Here is a 27,645-nt window from a genome sequence, read left to right on the forward strand (position 1 = left end):
CGTATGCTAATCCCTTTTTAGGTACCTGAGTTCTTTTAAACCAGTGATTCCATAATCTGGGAGCTCTAAAATAGTAATTTTTAACTTCCTTAGAGATAACCCATGTTTAAATTAAACAGTAATATAAAATAATGAGTAACAGAAAAGAGTAAGATAGGAAACTATGTGAGAGTTCATAAATATAAAAGCTTACATCCTAGACAAGTTTGATTACATGCTCTGAAAAATAACTTTTCCAACTGATGAAATTCTACTGGTTATTTTCATTTTTTCAATATCTCTTTCATTATACTGCTTCCTTTGCTTTTGGACTTTCTGAATGGAAAAATCAAATATTTTTGGCAGTATGTAAAAACATGGATTCAAACATGACACGTTTAGTTTCCACAAAAATATATTTAATAATAAGCTTGTTATATAAAATCAAACATTTAACATTTTTAACATTTTATCAATTCAAACTCACTGGTGACTAACTGGGAGTGCTTTGTAATTTTGGAAGATTACCTAAACTAAAAGTATATTTACATAATTACAACACATGTAAATATAACTGAATAGCTACTTCAATTAATGTTGAAATTCACAGAATCCTAGAGACTTATATAAAGGCTAAAAGTGCCATAAATTTTTCTATAATCAAATGTACTGCACTAATTATGAACAATATCTTAACTATTAAAAGGAAAACACTGGGAAGGAAATGATGGGTTTTAAAGTTGTGACAAATTCTTAAAAGATAAAAAAATATGTAAAATCAATTTAATGACCAAGATATCTTAATGAATCCCTGATTGTCATTTTTGGCAGCTCAACCCAATCTGTTGGGATGGCAGTGTTTATATGCTGTCAGGAACCCTCCACTGTCTCATTAGAGCCATGCTCCTAAATGCTGTAAGAGCCCTAGTCAAAAGTTAGGAAATAATAGCAACTTTGAGTGCTGTACACATCTTTTCCATACAGGCTACGGCTTTATGCCTAAATTTATTCCTGAAAGATTACAGGCCCTTTACCTTTTCATACCCAAAAATATGTTCTCAACATGTTTAAAAAGGGTTTTTACGTTTTGGGAAGGAACTCTATATATTACATGTATAAATGTATCACAATTAAGGTCCCAAATCCCATTTTGTGTTTGGAACTACACAATGGTAACATTTAAACCATCTGATTCCAGACAATATTCCCCATTAAAGCAGTACACTTCTTTTTTTAAATACTGCATAGGTTCTCTCTTTTTTAAAAAGGGTACTGCTTACCAAGTGATCATTTCCTATTTAATATCTGGTTATAATGAGACATTTCTTGCTGCATTTATCTCCACAGAATATTCAAAGCAGTTTCTATATTACATTTAGAAGTGTTTGCTATGTTGGCTCTTAAAATGATAATCATTTTTTTTGCTCAATAAAATATTTTTAATAACAAAATATATGTAAAATTAGAATTTTATAATTTCCAAAAAGCTGCCTTTATTAACCAAAGTTCTTGTTTGCAGTTTTCTGTGAAAATATTTTAAAGCCCTTAAAAACCTAAATTTTATTTTTTAAAAATTCTTGCCATGTTGCTGGGCATACCACTGCTGTCTCTGCTTGCGGTTTTCCAACTCCGTGAGAAGAGCCTGTCTGTAGGCTTCATACATTTTAACAATCTGTTCCAGTTCTTTCATGAAAAGCAACTTTAGCATTCCCTGGTATGTATCCAGGTCAGCCAGCTGGAAGAGTTCCCACTTCAGAATGTGGTCATATCTGTTTTAAAACATAATCATGCATATGTTCACAACACATACATAAATATGTATTTATAGAAACAAACTCGTCTATTTTTATAAAGATCAACTTTATTATATCTAAACAAACCATAAGCTTTAATTAAAAATAACTGAGTTGTTAACTTAGTTAAATATACTATTTTTTAAGGGAGAGGAGAAAACTGATACTACTTCATATTGATTTAAGTTAAAAAATACCAATTTATCAATTTTTCTGTTAACGTTAGACAACAGTAGACACAGATTTCAAACCACTGTGGTTCTATAATTTCAGAAGAACACATATTTTATGCTATTCATAAATTCACCTAAAATTTACCAGGAACTTAAAAATGCTTTAGACCACAAATGCCTGAAGATAATACACAAAAACGGGCAAAGTCACTTGTGTTATTACCGTTGATAGAGCTTCCTGAGGAATGCTGTTCACAATAGCAAACAAGGAACTAAAAGTGGAATGAAGACCAACCATTCATTCATGGGCTCTTTTCCTGAGGTTGAGTATACAGTATTAAAAGAGAAAAACTCAAGCAGAAAGGGAAGAATAAGTTCTTTTCAAAATGAGAGTTAGTAGATTATAGAAATATGTGGGAAAGACTCCTGTTGGATTGTATTTACATATACCTCAGGCCTTTTAGTCCTCCTTCCCATACCAAGATCCCATACCAAGAGGGAAGTAAGCAACAAAAAGTAGTAATCTACATTGAATTGAAAGACCTAAAGACATCACTCAGATCCAATTTTTCCATTTTACAAATGAAAAAACTGAAACCGAATGGGGCTATATATTTCTTGCAAAATTGTTTAGTGACCAAGAAATGAGAAAGGCAGAGTTGTGGACCAAATTACTTCAGAGTAATAGTTTTGAATGTTGAGATTAGATAAAGAACTTGAACTACAGCAGGTCATATACCTGTATCATATGAAGTGACACTTCTCAAATCACATTGCAGAACAGATATAATGGGAAGCTTTGATTGTAAATTCTAGTAAATTTATTTTTAATAATCACAATATTTCCACCTAAGGATCCTTTGGTAATTCATTTAATATATTATTCTAAAAGGATCCTCTAATATTTATTTATTCATGAGAGACAGAGAGAAGCAGAGACCTAGGTAGAGGGAGAAGCAGCTTCCCTGTTGGGAACCGGATGTGGGAATTGATCCCAGGACCCCGGGATCATGACCTCAGCCCAAGGCAGACACTCAACCACTGAGGCATCCAGGTACCCTCTAAAAGGTTTTTAAAAAGGGAAACAGTAAACAAATAATGAGTGGTCAGTATGAACCACAGACTGTTTGGCACACTTAAATTTCTGTACAACTTGGGTACATGTAACCAGGAATGCCAGGAGCATAATATGCAGAACCACAAGGTAAACAGATCTTGTTGGATCCCAAATTTACCCACTTAATTACCTGAGTGCTGCAAATCTAATAGGTATACTTGGTGGAAAGCTTTATATTCTCTTTAGTGAGAAACTCCAACATAAATTAGATACTATAAGAAATATTAAGCCTCTATGAAGTAACAGTTGTTACCTCTGCCATTCATGTAGCTTAAGATCTTATTTGTTTGAATCAAACTCATAATTCCTAGCAGAAAACCTTAATCCTCTACAGTCAGAACTACCTAGCTAAAGGGTAATTTTAGCGATGTCTATTGATTCAAGATGCTTAAATTCATGCCAGCTGAACTTCTATAAGAACATTAACGCTCACTTATCATCTGTGTACTTTCTAGCAAGGAAAAAAGGAAGAATAAATTGGTAAATATCATACTTGTTTTAAGATATGAGAATCATTCTGTATAAACATTCAAGTTTTAAAAAAAGGAAAAAAAAAAAGCTTCAGACAATTTTCTGACTTCCCAATCACAGCATTTAGCATCAAAAATAGGATTAAGGGTAGAAGCAACAAAATCAGAATAATTACAGAAAATCATTTGAGAAGAAAAAGCATTCCAGAAGAACAGATGAGAAAAGTATGCAGTGTGCCAATTTGCATTCCAAAATCTTGCCCCCTGCTGCTTCTATGGAGTTACTTCCCTTCTCATATAAATACTTCCCAATATGCTTTTTTGTTTTTTAGGAAAAATAGAAAATTCTGATTCTTCTTAACTAGCCAAATCATCTAATTCCCTATGTTTAATTTTAGTCACTTATGGTTTAAATACACAGGTAGGGCACTTGGGTGGCTCAGCTGGTTAAGCATTGTTGAACTCTTGATTTCGGCTCAGATCCTGATCTCAGGGTCTTGGGACTGAGCCCCAAGTTGGGCTCTCTGCTCCATGGGGAATCTGCTTGTCTCCCTTGTCCTCTGTTCCTCCCACCACCACGTGTGCTCTTGCTCTCTCTCTCTCTCCAATAAATAATATCTAAAAGAATACATACAGGTGGGGTGCCTGGGTGGCTCAGTTGGTTAGGAATCTGCCTTAGGATCAAGTCATCATCTCAGGGTCCTGGGATTGAGCGCTGTTGGGCTCCCTGCTCAGTCTACGTCTACTTCTCCCTCTCCCCTCCCCACTCATGAGCTCACATGCACACTCAAATAAAATCTTAAAAAATATACATACACACACACACACAGGGAAATCATTCAGAATATAGGCTGTACACTACTTCAGTAGCCTATGCTTATTGTATCATTTTTGTTGTTTTTTCCTACAGCAGTATTCTACTTATAAATAACCCATATATGCAAACATCAATTGCTATAATCCTACCAAAAAAATATGTTCACACTCTAAGGAGCCAAAAAAGTGCTGCTATTTCAAGCTCTAGGTATCACAAGCCAGCCTAAGTCCCTTCCCTGTGCCTGTCCTCTGTAACAGTGTGCCCACTCTTCCTTTGTACCTTCACCCAGAGCTGGGGCAATGATGACACTGCAGGACTGCCAAGCCATAGGAATAAAATACAATCCGTGCCACAAGTACTATTGTGGACTGGTGTTGGGGTGTGTGCCCATGAGGAATAAACGGAAAGTAAGTATGATCCTGATGTTCTCTTTCCTGTTATATACTAACCTTATCGTTTACTCTGTAGTTCAGCTTGATTACAATTGTATGATACATTACAGACTTTTGGGAGCAGTCAGAAACATAACTTAAATTCACAAATGAAAATTTAGAACATAATCTAAGTTCTGGAAGTACATGCAAAAAATGTTTTGGTAAGTTACTACTAGATCTAGAATTTTAAAATTTCAGGAAGTCAGAAAATTGGCAATTGTTTAACAAAAGGAAAAAACACTGGTCTTTTTTTTTTTTTTTTTTTTTACTAAAACCCCTCCTTTTGTTAAGTAAATGATTCTTCAGTATCTACTTATAGATAACAGCTCTTTCTTTGTTGACAGAACAATATCAACCATTTCCATCTTCTTTAGGGGCAAAAATTTTGGACCAACTAAAAGCAACAGGTTCCTAAACCTCTCATTTTAAGTTTTTAAGCAGTAAAGAAGTACTTGCTCTCTTGTTCCAGTTTGGCCTTCTGAGACAGTCCTGATCTATTTGGAAAAAAACTAAGTCGGTTATTTCCTCAAGTTTTATAGCTAGCTCACAGAACCAGACTGAAAGGGCTATAATCTTTGAGAGTCTGTTTCTCAGACTCTCAGCAAGGAATTCCATTTAAGTATGTTCTTTTCCCCCCAAAATGAATGCTTTTTATATTATTTCTCCCTAATGATGACTATAAAGTAGAAAGGATAATTCTCCTCAATCTTATCAACCCTCCAGAAATAAAAAAAATGCAACAGTTGGGCATATATTCTTCCAAACTTAAGGAAAATATAAAGACATATTCTATATGACGTAAAATCAGCGTATGAACAAAGGCTCTACACTGGTAGGTCAAGTGGTATCAATAGTGAAAGAAGAGCGGGGGAAAAGGGAAGAAAAGTCCATCTGCCATCATTCCTTATTCCATTCCTATCCTGGATGAATAGGATGAGATAAAAGAGGCTGCAGCAGGGTTAGCCCAGACACCAAGCTAAGCTAAACCTCTACAGATAAATGTGTACCTAATTTCAAATAAACTAAAACCAAACATTAGAAAAGCACTGTTTATATCTTGCAAATAATACCTATAATTAAAATATTTTTAAAAATTACATTCTCAAGGCTTAAATTTGAGTTAGAGGGGAAAAAAAGAACCAATGCTTTTAGACTACAACCCTGGAAGATGGTTCGTCTCCACATCAGACCACGGATTAACAGCTGTGAATTTGGAGACTGAGAAGAATGTTTATGTTGGCCAAAAATTAAATAATTCACAGTAAATGACCCTTAATTTTATACAAATGTTAATCTGGCCTAAACGAGCAGAATCATCAAATAATTATAAGACATATCCTTGAGGTAACCAACTATTCAAATTAAAAGCCTGAAAAGAAGCTAATAAAAACAAATGGCTTTAAGACATTTATTAGAAAAATCAGCCAGTTATTTAGAAAAATAACTTCTAGAATCTTTAGGCTAAAGGCATAAACATATGCATACATAAGCGTGTGCACATGTGCACACACATACAGGGTTGGTAAATACATAATAATATGATAAAAATTTAGATCAGAGTTGGCTTAATCCCTTACAAATTTTAATGATCACCGTTGAAAACTATGGAAAAGAGTTACTATTTCAAAAAAGTATATATGAAAGATTTTACATTCCTTTTATAGAGATTTAACTTTTTTCCCAAATTCACTGTCCAATCATCTTAAGCTCTCTAAAACTCTTAGCTATTTTATGCTGTTAATTTTGGTTTCTGAGATACAAAAAGGAAATAAAGAGTGAGGCCGCAAAAACTAGGAACTAAATGTTGCCTTACAGAGTTGTTAAAATGTACATGCAATTATATATGAAATGCCTAGCAAGTATAACAAGAATTTAATAGCTACTCAGTATACAGTAATTATTAAATAAGAATTGTTAATGACAAATTAAGAGCATGATCTTTGAAACTGGAGGTCTGAAATCTATCACTTAATAGTTGTATGATCTTAGCAGAGATAAAGCATCCGTTTTTTAACCTGTAAAATGGGTTTTAGAAAGATTATATGAGGTAACATGTGAAAGTTTAGCATTGTAAGATATACAAAAGCAGCACTGGATAATCAATAACCATTCACTTTCAAAAACCCTTTTTTCTGAAGTCATGACAGTCTGTATTGACCAGTGTTACTAATCCTTATCATGCTGGGTTATTGATCTGAGTATCTACTTCTATTTCAGGAGAGAGAGAAGCTCTTTGTGGCAGATGTCATTTATGTATGATTAAATTTCAAGAATAGTTCCTACTATGGCACCTAATAAATATCCTCAAGAGCCTGGCAAATTCACAGGCATCTTTAAAAACTAGCCCACATATTTTCTTCTTCAGTGCAGCTTTCCTTGGTCCACTAATTATAAACAAGAAACTTTATACAAAAAGTGCTAATGCAAGGCAGCTACCATGCCAATGTGCTTTAAAATGCGTGATCATTTATTCTCCCATAGTTCAGTAGAGGAAAGAAAAAGACTTAAATCTAAGTTCAGTGACTTGCCCAAGGCCATTCAGTATGCAGGTGATGGAGCCAGAAATCAGACAGTTTCCTTCCTGAGTGATCTTGACCATTATTCTATACCTCTACCTCCCAGTAATCATCATCATCATCTTTACTAAGCTCTTTTAATGTACAAGATATTGTTATAAAAATACTTTATATACACTATTTTACTCAATTCTTAATAACCTTAAGAGTAGGCACTATTCCTATCCCCAATTTATAGAAAACAAAACGAAGTTAAGCATTCTGTGCAGGATTAACAGCTAAAAACAGTTTGAGAACTCAAATCATCATATCCCAGAACCTGCGGCCACTACTTATATTATTTCCTCAACACCCCTGTGTCTCCTGCTGTTTCATTTTTGTACCTAGGATTTCCCTGGGTCCTTACTTTTATCACAAGACCACTTATTTAGAAGTTAATCTCCCCTATGAGAATGTAAGCTACTACTATAACACAGGTTTGCATACAAAGAAAACGAATAAATGTTCGCAGAACTTACATTCCTAGTCAATGATTTTCAAACATTATAAAATGTGATAGTCCTTCCTCAATTAAAATATTACTTAGAAGCCCAATATGATCAAAAGAAAAAAACAGTGCCATGTGGGTTAAACAGCCTGGAGACTCCATTCAGGCTCCACTCACCACTCAACAAAATTATACTGTAAATTCACTTACTTCACAGGGGCTCGAGCATAAACCTGAAGCCAGTCAGGAATTTCTGCAGTATGATATGGATTTGCAGGTACCAGAAGGGACTGATTTCTTTCAGTTTGCTGTGGCTGATATGTGACAGGAGGGGGTTGGTCATACCTAGGTACGCTAAGAAAAAAAGAATTGACATTTATTAGGATAAACACTCTAAATCTAAACAAGAAATTGTAAAGAACAAATTAATATTTAAAAGTTTTTCGATATGCCTCTTGCCCAAACTGAATTCCTTCTACCACCTAAAAAACATAAAGGTCTGGTGTTTTTTTGTTTTTGTTTTTTACCACACCAGAAGGTGAAGTAAAATCCACCTTCTCTTGGAAACTAGTAGATCATTAGTGGTATAAACCTAAGCTAAATCTTTACAAATTTTTTTAAGGATTTTGTTTATTTGAGAGAGACAGCACAGGTGGGAAGAGGGGCAGACGGAGAGGGACAAACAGACTCCCCACTGAGCAGGAGCCCAAAATGGGGGCTTAATCCCAGGACCCTGAGATTATGACCTGAGCTGAAGTCAGAGGCTTAACCAACTGAGCCACACAGGTGCCCCAAATCTTTACATATCCTTAAGAGATTTCTTGTCTGGTATTTATTCTTTTTAAGGAACTTAAAAGGAAGCTATAAAAAATTTGGAGCTAAATTATAACCTTTATACCAAGGCTTAACACTAAAATAATTTTCAGTAATAACTAGTTATAACTAGCTATAAATTTATACTGGAAAAATAAGTAATTTCTCTCAAAATGAGAATGGCTACTTTCTTCCTCCTTTAGGCTCAAAGGAAGCTTTGGAATATCTATACAAGTAGGAGTGACAACTAAGCTTGAGATATCCACATCAACTATTTTCTGCTTTTACCAATTTATGAGAACATATGGGATTTAGAGTTGATTAGAACCTATTTTAAATCACAGAGAAAAACCAAACCAGATCATGCTTATAATTAGTTCTAATGGCCTAGCTGGTGGGACAGAAAGAACACCAAGGTGGGGAGGGAGTTGTTATATGAGAAAATGCTAAGGAAAAAGCACTGAATCACTTGAAGCCTAAAGACTGAAATTTGGAAGGCCAAAATGATCTATTCCAGAATAGGAGACAAAACTGGAACAGACTGCTCCAAATATCCATATTTATGTGTATGTCAGAAAAGGTCATTGCAGTACTAAACTACGATTAAAGAAAGTATCAGACTGTGATTAACAATTTAAAGATCAATGTCCAAATGACAATGAATTTTATCTTTACCTCTTGTTTCATAAGTAGGTACAAAGTGAAATGTCCCCTCCTCCATTTTTAAAAAGATTTTATTTATTTGACAGATAGAGTGAACACACAGGGAGAGGGAGAAGCAGGCTTGATCCCAGGACCCTGCCTAACCACCCAGGCACTCCTGAAATATCCTTTGATAGCACAACTGGGGAGTGGGAAAGAACTGAAGCTTTGAGGTCAGATATGTCTGGAGAGTTTTAACTTCAGTTTGGCAATCCCTCAAGTTATATGAATGTGGGCAAAACTGTTTACTCCACTTATTTATAAAACTGGAATAAATTCTACCAAAGATGACTATTCTCAACAGTAAATGAATAAGTGTTCTGTATAAGGAGTAGCATAAGAGACAATCAAAAAGTTACTTTAATACTATCTTATATGAGCTTAAGAAAAGTATTTATTCTCTCCTGTTTAATGCCTACAGAACTGCTAAGAGAAGCAAATTGTGAAAATGCTTTGTAAACTCTAACAGTTCCATAATATGTAAGGTTACTGATGATAAACAGAAAAGTCAGCTCAATATACTCTCCAATCTGATTGTCTGGACCACAAAGTGTTCTGCACCTGGTGACAGCAATTTGTAATCATGTTTGGTTCTTTTTTTTTCCTTTTTGCATTTTCCATCATTCTTTATCCACAAACATCTGGCTGCACTCCCACTATGTGCCTGTCTGTGTGTTGGATGCTGGGACACAGCAGGATTAAGTGGAACTCATTCCTGTCCTTGGGTGGGAATTGTGATCAGGTAGGAGGGGGACTCTCCCTATTACTCCCATGTCACAAGCCTGAAAATAGAGGCCAGGGAGGAGAGCAGCTTGTCTGAAATGGTTTAGAGCCCAGCCAAAGGGACTAGAGCCCAACACAGGCCGAGCTGGTTTGATTCTTTTGAAGGGACAACAATTTCAGTTGTTCAATATACACTATCATTAAATGGAATCACGGGGGAAAAAAAAAACTTTTTAAAGTTGAATTAATAAACCCAAATATGTAAAACTGAAACAACACAATAATGATAAAGCTTAGTTTTCTAGGTGATAATATTACAGTGTATTTTCTTTTTTTTTTTTTCCAAAGATTTTATTTATTCTTTCATGAGACACACAGAGATAGAAGCAGAGACACAAGCAGAGGGAAAAGCAGGGGAGCCTGTGGGGAGCCTGATGCAGGACTGGATCCTAGGACCCCAGGATCATGACCTCAGGCCAAGGCAGATACTCAACCACTGAGCCACTAGGCATCCCTACAGTGTATTTTCTTAATAATTTTAATGGTTCTAAAAAATGGAAAAGTCTGCTATAACCAAAGATCTATATTATGCTAGATAATACTAAGGAACATCTATCAACATGCTGATGATATTCTATCCATTTTAAATCTTATGGCTCAGAGGTAGTTAAAAGGAAATATTTGTAATGTCATGACTAAATTAATTACCTTTTTATGTACTTTGAATTCCAGTGTGTATTTTACATTTACATACAGCACAACTCAATTTGGATTAATCATCTTTCAAGTGCTAAATAGCTACATATGACAGCTGGCTACAAATATACACAGGGCTAAAAGTTTGGCCATAAATGAGACCTATTGATAAGCCCAAAGGATCATTGGCTACATTTGTTAAACAGATCTGGGATATTTTGCACAGTTCCAATTTTCACTTTCTTGCCTGGCAAGGTAAGAAACAACATAAAAAGTCAGAAATTGAATAAAACAGCAAGATGTTGTAATTCAGAAGTGTATTTGGACACATTAGGAGTGAGGTCTAAATTTATAGAAATTTAAATGGAAAGAGACAGATGTTTTAATTGTTTAAATTTCTGGGTATCTACAATAAAAACACTGGCATATTAGAGCAGAAACGGATCATAAGAGTACTCATCATGTTTTCTGAGGCTGTTTTATAAGTTTTTAATTATTAAAATCATTACCAAATATAAATTCAAAGAAAAATATCATAAACTTTGAAAAATAAAGCTTTCAAATATCAAACCTCAGGGTGCCTTTCTCTTAGATGAAAATATGAGTTCAAAGTCTAACATTAGACAATCTCAAAACAAAAATTTGAAAATAAAGGTGATACTATACCTAGGAGCACAGGGATGCCTATATTGAGCCTTCTTATTTGTGTGATCTACATAATAGGTTCCAAATTCTGATGACTCAACTCGCTCCCATCCTGGAGGAAGTCCTTCTCGCTCAAGTGGATGGCTCCAATGAGTTGTATTTGTGTTGTGATCTATGAAATATTTTCTCCCTCTCATTGTCCAGTCCACAGACCAGCCGGGAGGAAGAGGTAAATCTTCAGAACCATGGTTAGTTAAATTTCCTAAAGATGTAGCAGCAACTCTCCCAATACCTGAGGAGGAAAACAGAAAAAGAAGAAATAGAACAATAATTCAAAGCTTAAAAATATGCCATCCAAGAAACAGTTATAAAATTAATTATCCTAACTGTACTCTTCTGTTAAAATTCATGATTTTGTAATTATAAGTAAGAATTTTCATAAAACTAGCCAGTATTACTAAAATTTAATTACAAAAAAAGGAAGGAACTAGACTCCCTCTTTGAAATTAGTTTTGGTTGATGCCTCTATCATCAGGCTATACAAACATTTAACTATTAGCAAGGCTACTAAGTATGTATACTGCTTAAAGAAAAGAAAGGAAAAATTTCACCTCATTAAAGATTTAAGATTTGACATTTCACCTAAAACAGCAAAAATAAACTTGTAAAGTTGGGCCTGGTTTATAATTTCTTAAATATAATCTAGCTGTTCCCCAGAACCATTAGCAGCATATAAGGTCAACATATAAAAATTAAATATGCATATACTAATAACAACTGGAAAAAATTATACCACTTATTATAGCTCAAAAAAATCAAATGCTTACATATAAAATAACAAAATACAGACAACAAAATATGTGTAGAATCTGTATGCTGAAAACTACAAAACACTAATGAAAGAACTGAAAGACAACCTACCATGTTAATGGATTGGAAGACTCAACATAGTTAAGATGCCAATTCTTCCTGAAATGACCTTTAAATTTAAGATAATTCCAATCAAAATTCCAGCAGGAGTTTTGGAGATACAGACAGAAATAGGTAAGCTCTTAAATGTATATGAAAGGCAAAAGAACTAGAGAAGCCAAAAAAAAAATTTTTAAATAAGAATAAAAGTAGGAGGATTCATGCTACCTGATTTTTTTAAATATGAACTCATGACCCCAAGATCAAGAGTCATATGATTTCTACCAACTGAGCCAGCCAGGTGCCCCTCATTCTACATGATTTTAAGACTTTCCATAATCAAGACACTATGGTATTGGCCAAAAGGCCAGACAGATCAATAGAACAAAGAATCTTAAAATATGCCTACATATACATAATCAATTTTTAAAAAGGTGAAAAGGTAATTAGATAGAAAAAAATGTAGTTTTTTCAACAAATGGTGTTGGAACCACTGGAATATATGGATGTTCCATATGCAAAAAAATTAATCACAAACTATACCTTCCATTTTCTATAAAAATGAACTTAAGATGGATCCTATATCTAAATGTAAAACATAAAAACTATAAACCTTTTAAAAGAAAAAGGTGGATAAATTTTCATGACCTTTCATTAGGTCTTAACCATGATGCTGAAAGTATAATCCATGAAACAAAAATACTGGCAAACTGGACCTCATCAACTTAAAAATGTTTGCTCTATGAATGACATTGTTAAGAGAAAAAAAATGAAGCTACAGACTGGGAGAAAATATTTACAAATCACATATAAGACAAAGGACTTTAATCTGGAATTTATAAAGAACTCTCAAAACTCGACATTAGGAAAATAGTTTTTTTAATGGGCAAAAGATTTGAACAGGCACTTCAAAGAAGATATTTGATAGTAAACGAGAAGATAAAAAATGCTCAAATCATATTAACCATCAGGGAAATCGCTAAAAAAAAAAAAAAACCTGCAAATTAAAACCACAATGAGAGGACATACAAATCTATGAGAATGGTCAAAAAAGAAAAAATATCTGACAAGTTGTGATAAGGACTGGAGCAAGTGAAATTCTCATACAATGCTGGTAGAAACATACAAGAAAATACTTCAGCCACTCTGGAAAACACTTCAAGGTCTTACACCAAGTTAAATATACGTTTTTCACATGATGTAACAATTGTTCTCAAATATTTAACCTAGACAAATAAAAATGCTTCTTCACACAAAAACCTGTATGGGGATGTTTACAGTGTTGAAAACAGAAATAACCCACAGGTCTTTTAAGAGAATAAACTAGTACAATTATACAGTGGAATCTACTGTAAAAAGTTTTTGAACTACTTAACAAATACATGCAACAACATGGAATGGATAAATCTCAGAGGCATTATGCTGAGTGAAAGGAGCCAGGCTACTCTGCATGGAGCCTGCTTCTCCCTCTGCCTGTGTCTCTGCCTCTCTTTCTCTTTCTCTCTGTGTCTCTCGTGAATACACAAATTTTTTTTAAAAATCTTGAAAGAAAGAAAGAAAGAAAGAAAGAAAGAAAGAAAGAAAGAAAGAAAGAAAAAGAGAAAGAAAGAAAGAAAAGAAAGAAAGAAAGAAAGAAAGACAGACTCAAATGGCTGTAAATTGTATGATTCCATTAATATGAAATAACTGCAAAGGCAAAAGTGCTAGGACATAAAGTTGTGGTTGCTAGGAATTAGGAGTGGGGTGGGGACTAACTACAAAGGGACAGCAATGAGGTATTTTTAGGAGTGACGGGTGATGGAAACATTCTAAAAACTAATGGTGCTGGCACTACATAGATCTAAAATTCATAGAACTCTGTACCTTAAAGAAAAAAACCACTTAAGTTTACTGTATGTTATTTGGGGGAAAAAAGAATAGCCTGGCTGCACAGTTTTATTCTTATATAATAACTGTGGATAGTTAATCACTCCGGACTCCAAGATTTATTTAGTTTGTGTCCACAGGTTAATGACACAGATTGAGCTCAGTATGAGTTTTTCCTTGTTGTTGTAAAGTGTACAGGGGATCTCTCTGCATTATTTCTTACACCTGCATATGAATGTACAATTACCTTGATAAAAACTTCAATTAAAAAAAAGGAAGAGGTATAACATTCAGACTCAATATACATGTAAGAATTGCCAAAAACATGTCAGATAGAACAAGAACATTAAGAAAGAAGTGAAGAGAAAAAAAAGAAAGAAAGAAAGAAGTGAAGAGGGCAGCCCAGGTGGCTCAGTGGTTTAGCGCCGCCTTCAGCCCAGGGCGTGACCCTGGAGACCTGGGATCGAGTCCCGCATTGGGCTCCCCATGAGGAGCCTGCTTCTCCCTCTGCCTGTGTCTCTGCCTCTCTTTCTCTCTGTGTCTCTCATGAATAAATAAATAAAATCTTGAAAGAAGAAAGAAAAGAAAAGAAAAGAAAGAAAAGAAAAGAAAAGAAAAGAAAAGAGAAGAGAAGAGAGAGAGAGAAAGAAGAAAAGAAAAGAAAGAAAAGAAAAGAAAGAAAAGAAAGAAAAAGAAAAGAAAGAAAGAAAAGAAAAGAAAAGAAAAGAAAGAAAGAAAGAAAGAAAGAAAGAAAGAAAGAAAGAAAGAAAGAAAGAAAAAGAAAGAAAGAAAGAAAGAAAGAAAGAAAGAAAGAAAGAAAGAAAGAAAGAAAGAAAGAAGCAAGCACTGTGAAAAACAATTCTGGTAACTTCTCCTTGTCCCTCCACAATTCTCCACCTTCTCCAGCAATCATAGGAGGTGATTTCAAATAATTGGCAAAGGAAAACTAAATTTACTTAATACATATAATATGAACAGCACAACATCAACCTGTAAGGAAAATTTTAAGAGTTCTGTAAAAAGGTACAAATTTATTAAAAGAACAGCCAAAAAAATGTTCCAAAGCAAAGAAAAAATGCAACTAGATATTCTCCCATTAACTAAAAGAGAAAAAGGAAGCAATCAACTCCTTGAAGGAAGACCACAAAAAAAAAAAAGCAAGAACCCAAAAGATAAGATGGTAAGGCAACAGAGATAAAACCTGTGCTCAGGAAAGGAATAAAGATGAAGACAAAACTGGAAAAACAAACATTCAGTGTTTGTTATGATGGAGAAATCTAGCAAATCTTAACAAAGTATGAATGTTAATATCAACAATAACGTCATATGCATATCATGTATCTCCCTATATTTGACATGATGAGAATATTTCACCTCTGTTGTATAAACAAAAACTCAGTCTAAGCATACGAAAAACATGGGACAAAATCTAAAATGAAAGACAGTTTACAAAATATGACAAGTATTCCTCAAAACTACCAAGGTTAAAAAAAAAAAACTACCAAGGTTATGAAAAACAAGGAAAGATGAAGTAACTGTCATAGACCAAAGAACATTAAGGAAATACAGCTAAACGTAATGTTGTACTGATTGGATCCTGGCACAGAAAACTGACATTAATGAAAAAAACTGGTGAAATCCAAATAAAGCTTGTAGTTAAATTAAAAAAAAAAATTCTTGAGTTCATAGATACTAAGCATGAAAATTCACTGTTCACCTTTGGAGATAGGGTGCCAATTCATTATTCTAAAAAATAATAAATAAAGGGAAAGATTTAGTATTTATCCTTTCTTATATGAATAGCAACCAAATAACTGGTAAGAGCTAATTCATTATAGAATTCCAACTAATAGAGAAGAAATGACAGAATTAGAATATCACCATTTGCAGCACTAATGAAATACTAGATCTAGCCAATTATCATTCATGGCTGCCATATCAACAGGTAAAAGGCTGATGGAGAACTTCTTGATGAATGAACTGTGCTGACATCTGATCCCATCATGAATGAATTGTAGTATCCAAAAGAAATTTGTGGTTATATGCCTTTGGAACTGATGTAATAGAATGTGTCTCTGGAAGTGATACAGTAGAATGTATACATCATCTATGAACTATTCTGACAAAAAGAAAAATGCAAGAAAGAAAATAAACACAACCATAGTATCCTTTGAGAGGAAAAATATGTATTTCTAAAACATATGGGAAATATAGAACAAAACAAAGCTAACAAGCCTTTTGGTGAAACTGATCTTGGCTCCTGTCAAACAGCAACTGAAGTGTTATTTAATAAGTGTAGCTGAAGCAATTTCTGTACTTAAAGAAAAAATGTTTAAGCAAAAAAGAAATAAGCCAAAGTACCAAAGACACATTGCATATAGCAAATAACTTCAAAATTACATTTTATTTATTTTTTTTAAAGATTTTATTTATTTATTCATGAGAGACACAGAGAGGTAGAGACACAGGCTGAGGGAGAAGCAGGCTCCGTGCAGGGTGCCCAGTATGGAACTTGATCCCAGGATTCTGGTATCATGACCCGAGCCGAAGGCAGATGCTCAACCGCTGAGCCACCCAAGCGTCCCTAAAATTACATTTTAAAGCTGCAATGGGTTTACGTGTTCTCATACTTCCATCATGAAAACTGTTGCACTACTGGCCACAACCAAGGACAGCAATTAAAAAAAAATTATAGTCAATTCACTGTACTCATACGGAGTTATTCATAAGAACCATTAACTTTTTGGCCAGCAGAGGTCCTACTGGAAATACATCGACAGATTTCTAAATACAGCATTTTTTAAAGCAAAAGCTCTTATAGTAAATAGCAATAAAGTAATAAGAACTGTACAAGCTTAGAGATTATTAAAGTTGTGACTGGAGAGGCCTGGGTGGCTTAGCAATTGAACGTCTGCCTTTAGCTCAGGGCATGGTTCCAGAGTCCTGGGATCGAGTCCCATGTCGGGCTTCCTGCATGGAGCCTGCTTCTCCCTCTGCCTGTATCTCTGTCTCTGGCTCTCTCTCTCTCTCTCTGTCTCTCATGAATAAATAAATAAAATCTTAAAAAAAAAAAAAAAAGATTGTGACTGTATTTGGAGACTGAGCCTTTAAAGAGGTAATGAAGGTTAAATGAGACTGTTAGGATGGGGCTCTAGTCCAATATGACTGGTGTCCTTATAAGAAAAGGAACAAGGGATAAAGGGATGCCTGGGTGGCTCAGTGGTTAAGCATATGCCTTTGGCTCAAGTTGTGATCCCAGGATCCTGGGATGAAGCCCTGCATCAGACTCTCCACAGGGAGCCTGCTTCTCCCTCTGCCTATGTCTCTGCCTCTCTCTGTGTATCTGATGAACAAACAAATAAAATCTTTAAAAAAAACAAAAAAGTTGTGACAATTTTATTCATCTGCTGAGAAAATCCAAATTTCCATATACTGAACTTGCCTGAATCTAGAAACACATATACCTGTACATTTAAACAATATTAGGTACTAAACACTAGATTTAAACTGTGATAAATACGAAATTCATATTTAGAGGAAACATAAAGACCTTTGTAGAAACTCTTATTTTTCAGAATTAAACCTCAACAATTTGATAAGGGAGCCAAGATGTCCTCAAAGTTTCAAACAACGTCCTCAGGTTTACCAATGCCAGGTAAAACAATGATTCCTAACCTTTCCATAATACACTCTGCCTATACTTTCTGAAGGTGCCACGTGCACCAATTTTTTTTTCAAACTATTTGGGATAATTTTATAAAACCTACTGAGAGGGATCCCTGAGTGGCGCAGCGGTTTGGCGCCTGCCTTTGGCCCAGGGCGCGATCCCGGAGACCCGGGATCGAATCCCACGTCGGGTTCCCGGTGCATGGAGCCTGCTTCTCCCTCTGCCTGTGTCTCTGCCTCTCTCTCTCTCTGTGACTATCATAAATAAATAAAAATTAAAATAAAATAAAATAAAATAAAATAAAATATAAAATAAAACCTACTGAGAGAAGAATATACAGTACAAAAAGACTATAAATAAGATTTAAAGCAAAACATTCCTAGAAATAAAACAGGTCTAGAAGACAGGGGAAAAAAGCGACACCAAGCTCTAATACAAGAGACCTCTGCTCTAAGTTCAGAAAGTTGAAACTTCAATCGCCAAACATGCCAAATCTGGAAAAAGCATAGACGACCACATAACACTTTTATAAAGGACACAAGCACTAACAATTACGAGTATCTCCTCTGTCCCTGGCCCTTTTCCAAATGTATGATTTCGTATTTAAAATAGTTCTATCGGTAGTAGTATCACTACCAATTTACAGATGAGGAAACAAAGGTTCAAGTTATTTCTAAAGCCACAGAATTGATATACAGTCAAAAGACAAATTTATTACTAATAATGTAATCAACAAACAAAAGATCAACTGTAATTCCCCAAAGAAAAGAATGCTGCTAATAAAAAGCTATCTACCAATTTTGAATTCAATCAGTGGAAAAATAAGAACTTGTTTCTGAGATACAGGGGGAAAAAATTAGTTTTCCATTATTTCAGTTAGTCCCAGAAAAGAATGAGTGGCATTCATAATCCTCAAAGTAACTTTCATTTGTAGGGATTAACTACACAAATTCCTTCCATTTGTATAAAGTAATACATTCATAAGCTAAAGATATGATTTCCCAAACATAAGGATAAAGTAAGTACTATTTTGTCTCTACACCAAGACTTTACTAGATATGTCTCCAAAGAATTTAATCTCATACAACCAGGGAGATATCTGTAAAACCTGCTCTTAGAGACAAAGCTCAAAAATTCTGGTTTACTTATTTTGTAGCGGCTACAGAGAATAAAATGGAATCCGGAACTCTAATGAAGATCCACAAGCTTCAGGGTAATAATAAATGCTGAACATCATAGCCCTAGTTACATTCAAGATGCTGATAAAGAGATCTAAAGAAACCTACCTTTTCTCCCCCTCTGCAAAATAATTACAAATAATGTTGTGTCCCTAAAGATTATTAACCCCTTCTCAAAGATAATTCTGGGTTCATTAAATATTGATGTAGTTCCTGGAGTAAACATAGCTTCAGTGTTTCTGGTTAAAGCTGACACTGCTCAGTTTGATTTTGGTAACTTGATTCCTTTAGTTATCTTCAAAAATAAAAGTTTTAAAAGTCTGTTACTTAAAACTGTATAGAACTAAAACAAAGGAATTCATTCTGCCTTTAGTATTCCAGCTGAAGACTTCCTGTTAACAGCAGAATTCCTTCCTTTAGCACAAAGAGTAGGTGCCTGCCCAGTAAGTACATTGACCAAAATGTTAAAGGTCAGATTTCATAGCTAAACCTAGAACTTGCTAGGTCCTGAAACCCCCTGAGATATTATATGACCTATTTTTAGCTGCTGCCAAATACAATAAAATAAAGTTAACTCTTAAGAGAAGGCATTTCCTTAACGTCCAAGTAATTGGAATCAAGTCATTATCAAACTCTTTTCTTCCATACTTTCTTAATGTTTACTACATTAGTAACAACCATCAAAACTTAAAGGTTGTGAAAATCAATCTGTCTAGAGCACATCTTTACCCTCCCACAAACTTACTTTCTCCTTCCCATTCACTATAATTCCTTGAACTCTCTTCAGTATTAATTCTGAAAATATGGTAAGTTTCAAGTCTTTTTAAGATGAATTCAAGAAACTTCCAGCTATTGTTTCATATTCAGATTTTTCCTTCTGGAAAAGACAGCTGTTAGGCTTTTCTGCTTGGTTAGTAACCGGTTATTAATTCTTCCCTGACGTCCTTCAAACTCCTTCAAAGAAAAACTTTTTTTCTAAAAGGTAAAACATGAAATCTTATTGCCCTGATATAAATTAATCCTATTAAGTGAAATTTCTCAAGCACATTATCACTGCTCTAACAAACACTAATCTTTTTTAATGACATTCTTTTTTATTTTTTTAAAGATTTTATTTATTTATTCATGAGAGAGACAGAGGTAGAGACAGGCAGAGGGAGATGCTGGCTCCCTGCGGGGAGCCTGATGTAGAACTCGATCCCAGGACCCCGGGATCACCATGCAAGCCAAAGGCAGATGCTCAACCACTGAGCCCCTAAAATGACATTCTTTGATTTTAAAAAGTATCCAATTGTATTTTATTTCTAACTTATGATTGCAAAGTTATTTTGAAGTCTGTCATTAAACTTATAAAACCTATGTCAGGCTGCCACCAAGAGAGGATCAGTAGAAATTTAGTTCTTGCAGTATTTCCTCAATGATACTTTGTGAATCAGAATTTTAAAACAATGTTTTAACTTGGTATTATTTATTCTTCATACTTTCATTTAGGCAGAAAACTGTTATGAACTCTCAGTGATGTTTGTAATGTAAATGCACATGATAAAAGTTAGTGTGAAGAACAATCTGTATTCATGGTAAACAAACTGTTACAAGCTATTATTCCTCCTACCCCTCAGCCCCCAAAACCGCCTAAGACTCCAGACTTGAAATCTCTGGATTCATTCACTTAGTCAACCATTTATGCAGTCAAGTGCTATGCTAATCCTATCTGAATCTTCTCTTTTCCTCATCTCTTCATATTCCATATGTGGCCAAGTCCCATCAATGCAGATGTATCCCACTTCTCCTCTTTCTAAATGTTTGCAGCACAGGTCAGGTCCTCATTAGCATTTTAAATAACAACCTCCAACATGCACCTAATGGAAGATTATGGAGTCAATGAAACTACTCATAAATAGTGTATAACATTAAGAAATTCATTCAAGTAAAAAGCAGGAATATGAAACTGTACAGAATATAATCACAACAATGTAAAAAAGAAAAGAAATAAAAGAATGCCATAAAAAAAGATGAAGGAGTGAAGCGTGGGTGGCTAAGTGGCTGAGCATCTATCTGCCTTTTGGCTTAGGGCAGGATCCCGGGGTCCTGGAATCAAGTCCCGCATCGGGCTCCCTGCAGGGAGTCTGCTTCTCACTCTCCTAGTCTCTTTCTCTCCGTGTCTCTCATGAATAAATAAAACCTTTTTAAAAAAAAGAAAAAGATGAAGGAAATAACTGAAATATGAAGAATATCTGGCCTGCTGGGCACTTTCCCTTAGCTTTTCTGCTTTTTGAAAATTTTCTACAGTAAGCAGCTATTCCGCTAAAACATGAGTTTATTTTTAAAAACTTACTATTTTGGTTAGGTAAGAAATCATTTCTGAGGTTTAAAACTATTTGATATTAGAAACAAACAAAATAGGGATCCCTGGGTGGCGCAGCGGTTTGGCGCCTGCCTTTGGCCCAGGGCGCGATCCTGGAGACCCGGGATCGAATCCCACATCAGGCTCCCAGTGCATGGAGCCTGCTTCTCCCTCTGCCTGTGTCTCTGCCTCTCTCTCTCTCTGTGTCTCTCTGAATAAATAAAAAATTAAAAAAAAATAAATAAATAAGTTGGCATTAAAAAAAAAAAAAAACAAACAAACAAAATAAACACCAAAGTATGCAACTATCTAATCCTTTAACCAAGATGTTCTTTAAAAAACAAAAAGGCACTGGGGTCCCTGGCTGGCTAAGTTGGTGGACTATGCAACTCCTGATTTCAGGGTTGTGAGTTCGAGCCCCATGCTGGGTGATTACTTTATAAAAAATCTAAAAAACAGAAAGACACTCATCCATGCTCATTTCTATATGCCTAGAAAACCTCTCCTCTTCCATGTCCCAATGAAATTACAATGTCAGCTCTCACAAAATAAGCTGTTCTTACCAATCATTCTTTATCATCCCTCGATTTTCAAAACTCAAGTGATTTACTTCTCCTAAACCCATAATTAAGTCTTTTACCCTTAAAAGCATCAAAGACTTGCCCTTTCCTCTTCAATACCACTGTTACCTGCAGTCATTTTTTCTCTAGCAATCTATCTGAGTACAACTAGTAATCTTTAAACTCTTTCATAAAATGACTTGTCTTTTTGAAATCTGCAATGGCGCTGTTTGACTCAAGTTTAAATCCTTCAGCATGTTGTTGGATTACAAATATCCATCCTACCTCACATCTTCTTTCTTCATTATTGGCAGAACTACATAGTTCCTTGGATTTACATGCCTACTCTGTCTTCACTGGGCTATTCCAAATTTTCTATCTAAACTGCCTTTCCTCTGCCCTGTTAACCTAAAGTCCAAGCTCAATCACAGTTCAAGTCCTACCTCTTCCAGCCTACCCTGATCTCTCTTCTGACTCCCTATTGTACTTACAGTCAGTACCACAGAGTATAACAACTGTTCTACTGTGCATATATTGGTTTTGTTCCCCAAGTAAGATACCAGTAAGTCAGAGAAAATCCTGGACACATAAATTGTGTGTTATTACTAAATGAATAAGGGCACCTGCATGGCTCAGTCAGTTAAGCATCTGACTGGATTTCAGTTCAGGTCATGATCTCAGGGTTGATATCAAGCCCTGTGTCGGGACACATTGGGCATGGAGCCTGCTTAAGATTTTCTCTTTCCCTCTTCCTCTGCTAAAAAAAATACTAAATGAATGTTTTCTACATTCCTGCTCCAAACTGTTTGTTTGGTGGTGGTGGTTGTGAAAGAGAGAGGAGAGAGAGAGAGAATCTTAACCAGGCTACACACCCAGCATGGAGCCTGATGCTGGGCTCAATCTCACCACCCTGAGATCATAACTGGAGCCGAAATTAGGAGTCATACACTTTTGACAGACTGAGCCACAGAGGCACCACTCCAAACTATTTTTAAGTCATCTTGCTTGAAATTTCGTAGGTTAAAAAGTGTCTCTTGTATTTATTTTTATTCTGCCAAGATTTAAAGCCTGCAACTTACCAGGAAAAAAACTATCAGATAAAAAAGTTTAATTTTCAGCTTGCTTCAGTTTATCTAGTGTAATTCAGTACTTTAGGAATAAAGTAGGATTGTGCGTTTCTCCTACCTTTTCTGGTTGTTGTACAAGTATCCTCAAGTTAGCAAATATGGAAAACACATTTTAAAAAATTATATGGCTAATATTTTTGTTCCAAAAAGACAGAATTAACACACAATTAACCTAACCATTTGACAGTAAGTTTTTTTTTTAACCAATCTGGGAAATAATTATTCACCTGGGAAAGCAGCTTTGTTAAGAGAAACAGTACAGGCTGTAGCTGAGGAATGATGCAGTTGCCCATGTTATCTTTACCACACCAAATTCTTCCTCTCCACCTTTCCTTTCTCAGGTCTGACTCCAGGTTCTTTGAAACTCTTCCCATTCTACCAAACTTAAACCTAGATTTAATCCAACTATAGACATTAAATTCTCTGGGTTTTCAAGGTTTCATAGTGTTAACAGTCTACACAGCCTTCAGGTAAGTACCAACTTTTATTCTTTCACTCAACATAGATTACTAATTATTTGCAAGCTGGCTTAACAAAACTGGCAAAATGGAAAAGTATTTTTCTAGGAGTGTCTGTTGGGTTCCCAAGAAAATCCAGAGAAGAGCATCTTTTTAATTTTTAATAAATCTAAACTAATGTAGAATTCATAAATTTAAGTTACCTGAAGCATGTCTCCCCTGATTCTGTGGCATTCTTTGGAAGAGATCATGGTTGTATTCATAATATCTATAGTCTTCATGTGCACGATCTCCAAGTGGGCGCCTTCTCTGACCATCAAAATAATTATCTGAAAAATAATATCGGGAACCAGAGTCTCCATTTTCAACAGCAAAATTAATTTCTGTTAAAAATGATTGAGAAGAGCCATACTCCCTAGGGACATCTGCTAGACTCCTGGCAAGATAAGAAGGTGCAGATAATCTGTTGCTTTCTCTTCTCATTATTTCATGAGGTGTTCTTTGAATTGGAGTTCTAAGGAAACTCTGGTTTCTTGAAACTATTCCATCTCCAGAAGCTGAAAAGGCATTAGGACTTGAGTCTGGCAGACAGATATCAGTTCGTCTTGGAATTGTTGGACCATGCCGAATAAATGAAGGCATGAGATCTACAATAAAACAGAGTAAAATGATCACTTGAGTAAGTAATAACCACACTTCTCAAAAGTTGTAAAATGATCACTTGAGTAAGTAATAACCACACTTTTCAAAAGTTGTTCATTTATATCTATTACCCCAAAATGAAAAATTTCAATGGACTTAGGCAAATACTGATTTAAGATAGTGCTTAGATATTTTAAAATTAAGGCCGATATTTTCCCACTCAAATTTATAATTTGTATGAATGGGATAGGTGTAAACTCAGTCAGAATCAAGTGTATTCTGCACACCACCATACATATGAAATGTCAGTAAGCTTAATTATGGTTAATACTCATGAATAAATGTGTGAAAATAGAAAATAATTTAACAGATACACAGTTACCAACATAATTTAAGATTATTCTTTGTTTTGATTTTACTTCATTTTTAAAATTCCCAAAAATCCTTTTACAACCCCAATCATAATTTCAAAAATATAAACAGAACATAATGCTACTCCCAAACATGTAAAGGTAGATTTCTTTAAAAAGACTTTAAAATAATTAATCTGGTTTCCTCTCAGAATTATGTAGTACTAGTTAATCAAAAGCTAGAAAGTAAGAAATTTAGCTATGAAAATTTAAAAAAAAAGATCTCATTTCAAAGAGGCACATAAATGTTGAATCCATTCAAAAATGCCAAGCCTAAAACTGGCTCTCTTAAGAACAAGTAATTATCATTCAAAACAGAAGATAACAGTAGAACAATGGCCTTCAGGATACAGTACTTCTGAATACAGAACTTAAGTGGCTTAGATAGGACAGGTTACAAAGCAAATAACTTTATAACATTAAAAAACTAGATTTGGAAACTGTTGCATTCGTTTATTAAGGAAAGAATATAAGAGAACACTGATTATTAAAAAGCTTCAGAAGCTAACTCTAGACAAAAATATCCAAATAAACAAGTCTCAAAACTCGATGAAATTAAAACAAAAACAAAATACCATATGAACTTATTTGCTTTAAAGTATAGCTAATATGGGGTGCCTGGGTGGTTCAGTCAGGTAAGGATGGTCCGGACTCTTAGTTTTGGCTCAGGTCATGATCTCATGGGTCCTGAGACAGAGCCCCACTTGGGGCTCCACACTCAGTGGGAAGTAAGCCTGAGATTCTCTCTCTCCCTCTCCCTCTGCCCCAACTCCTGCTCTTTCAAATAAAGGAATCTTTAAAAAAAATAATAAAGTATGGCTAACATAGTTCATGATTTTAAGTAATGTTTAATAAACTTTATTTGCAGCAAATTAAAAGCTATCATAAATTTAGCTGAAAACCTAAGAACATATGTAACTGAAAAATAAGCAAATAAAAAAAGGTTTAAAAATCAATTTTCAGGGATGCCTCGGTAGCTCAGTCAGTTAAGCGTCTGACCCTAGACTTCAGCTCAGGCTGTGATCTCAGGATCGTGAGATCAAGTACCCTATCCAGATCCGAGCTCAGGGGAGTCTACTTCTCTCTCACTCTCTCTCTCTCTCCCCCCCCCCACCCCAGCCCCTCCTCCTGCTCGGGCTGACTTGGGCTCTCTCCCTCTAAAATAAGTAAATAAATCTTTAAAAAAAAGAAATTGGGATGCCTGGGTGGCTCAGTGGTTGAGCATCTGCCTTTCAGCTCAGGGCATGGTACTGGAGACCCAGAATTGAGTCCCACATCAGGCTCCCCTTGAGAAGCCTGCTTTCCCTCTGCCTGTGCCTCTGCCTCTCTCTGTCTCTCATGTATCAATAAATAAAATCTTTAACAAATAAATTTAATTTAATTTAAAAAGAAATCAATTTTCACAGGGGTCCCTAGCTGGCCTAGTAGGAAGAACGAACAGCTCTTGATCTCAGGGTCCTGAGTTCGAGCCCCACACTCTGTGTAGAGATTACTTAAATAAATTTTTTTAAAAATCAATTTTCCGGTTACTGATGTACCCACTGATCTTTTTGTTCTTTAAGAAAGCATTGCAAATAAACGGATAAATCTCTAAGGCTGATGATGTGGTTATTATTTTAAAAACATACGAGTGATGGGCACTGAGGGGGGCACTTGACAGGATGAGCACTGGGTGATATGCTATATGTTGACAAATCGAACTCCAATAAAAACATTTTTTAAATTTAAAAAAAAATTTTAAACCCTAAAAAACAAAAAAACAAAAAAGAAAGGAAAAAAAATGCTCTCGGGATGCCTGGATGGCTCAGGGATTGAGCGTCTGCCTTCAGCTCAGGTCCCAATCTTCTCCCTCTGCCTAGGTCTCTCCCTCTCTTTCTGTCTCTCTCATGAATAAATAAGTAAAATCTTAAAAAAAAAAAAAATGCTCTCCACACCTTTCTGTGTGATCTCGGGTAAATACTTCTATGAACAACTTTCCCAATTACAGAATGAGGTAATGCTTAAGTCACAAGGTCAGTAGGAGCTTCCAAGATGGGCACTTACACAAAGTGCCCACTATGCAGTATGAACAAAATACTAGTTCCTGACCTCACAAATGTCTGAACACACAAGCAAGAATTAAAAATTCCAAAGATTCAGCTGAAAAAGCAGAGTCAAATGCGTAAATTGAAAAGTATGGCGGGGAGGCAGAGAAACAAAACCATTAGAGTTAAAAAAAAAAAAAGTTTTGTCAATTTCTCCTAAAGTACGATAGAAATCATTTTTGCATACTTCGCCTTTTTTGGGGGGGGGGGGGGGGAGTCGGGGAAGGGGGTGGTATTTGTAGCAATTCTCACGAAAATAGCCAGCCAGACACACACGAGTTTTGGCTTCTCCACTCCTAAGACTGATGAAACTTTGGATAGCGGCTACAACAGTGACGGCCAACTGTCACCTCCTCACGTCTGCAACCAGCAAAAGAATTCTACCCGAGTATGTACAACTTCCAGCACGGATGAGTGACATCCGAAATGTTTGCAAACATAAGCCCTATCCCGAGGTATCTACAAAGAGGAAAAAGTGTGCCCCAGTCTAATCACTTTCACCCCTATAGCATCAGGGAATCCTCCATCTAATTGTTTCCGAAACAACCTCTTCTAGTAATCAAAACGAAACACCACGCTGCCCTTGCGGGGCACGGGGGGGGGGGCGGGGCGGGGAGGGGAGGGACGGGAAAGTTTGTTATTTTTAGGGAGGCCCACGGGGGAGGGGCTCCTCTAAGTTTCTTACACTTTATCGGCTTTCAAACAATGACCGCCACTTCAGGCACAATACAATTTAAAAAAAAAAAAAAAAAAGTATTTCACAGAGACCGACAAGAAAGAAAAGCCCCGGGGAGCCGCGTCGGGCCAGGTGTGGATGCGCCCCACCCGACACTCACTCCGCAGCAGAGGCGACGTCTCCTTCTTCACGTACTTCCCCTGCACCTCGGCGGGCTTGGACACTTCGTTTTTGGTTTTCTTTCGGGACAGCATCCTTGTCGACGAGGCTCCAAGCGGCGCCAAGCAGCCTCCTTAGGGCTCCGCGAAGGGCGCCGGCCGGCCTCGCCGCCACCTCCGCCGGCGCCGCCGCCGCCGCCG

General features: G+C 35.7%; 1 protein-coding gene across 1 annotated transcript; it reads right to left on the bottom strand.

Annotated features, from left to right (window-relative positions):
* Positions 1–402: 402 nt before the first annotated feature.
* SAV1 (salvador family WW domain containing protein 1) lies at positions 403–27,645 on the bottom strand. Its single transcript, XM_025442776.3, has 5 exons — positions 27,447–27,645; positions 23,678–24,121; positions 11,387–11,657; positions 7,997–8,140; positions 403–1,748 (listed from the first exon to the last, which is right to left on the bottom strand). The coding sequence occupies exons 1-5, from the start codon at positions 27,538–27,540 to the stop codon at positions 1,547–1,549; spliced, it is 1,155 nt and encodes a 384-aa protein (XP_025298561.1). The 5' UTR covers positions 27,541–27,645; the 3' UTR covers positions 403–1,546.

Source organism: Canis lupus, chromosome 8 (assembly GCF_003254725.2).
Source record: "Canis lupus dingo isolate Sandy chromosome 8, ASM325472v2, whole genome shotgun sequence".
Lineage (NCBI taxonomy): Eukaryota > Metazoa > Chordata > Mammalia > Carnivora > Canidae > Canis > Canis lupus.

Coding starts and splice junctions, on each gene's coding strand:
- SAV1 (XM_025442776.3), bottom strand. CDS start 27,540: ATGCTGTCCCGAAAGAAAACCAAAAACGAAGTGTCCAAGCCCGCCGAG. Junction 24,122..27,446: donor GACGTCGCCTCTGCTGCGGA/GTGAGTGTCGGG, acceptor GTTTTATTGTAG/ATCTCATGCCTTCATTTATT. Junction 1,749..7,996: donor TATGCTCGAGCCCCTGTGAA/GTAAGTGAATTT, acceptor GTTTTAAAACAG/ATATGACCACATTCTGAAGT.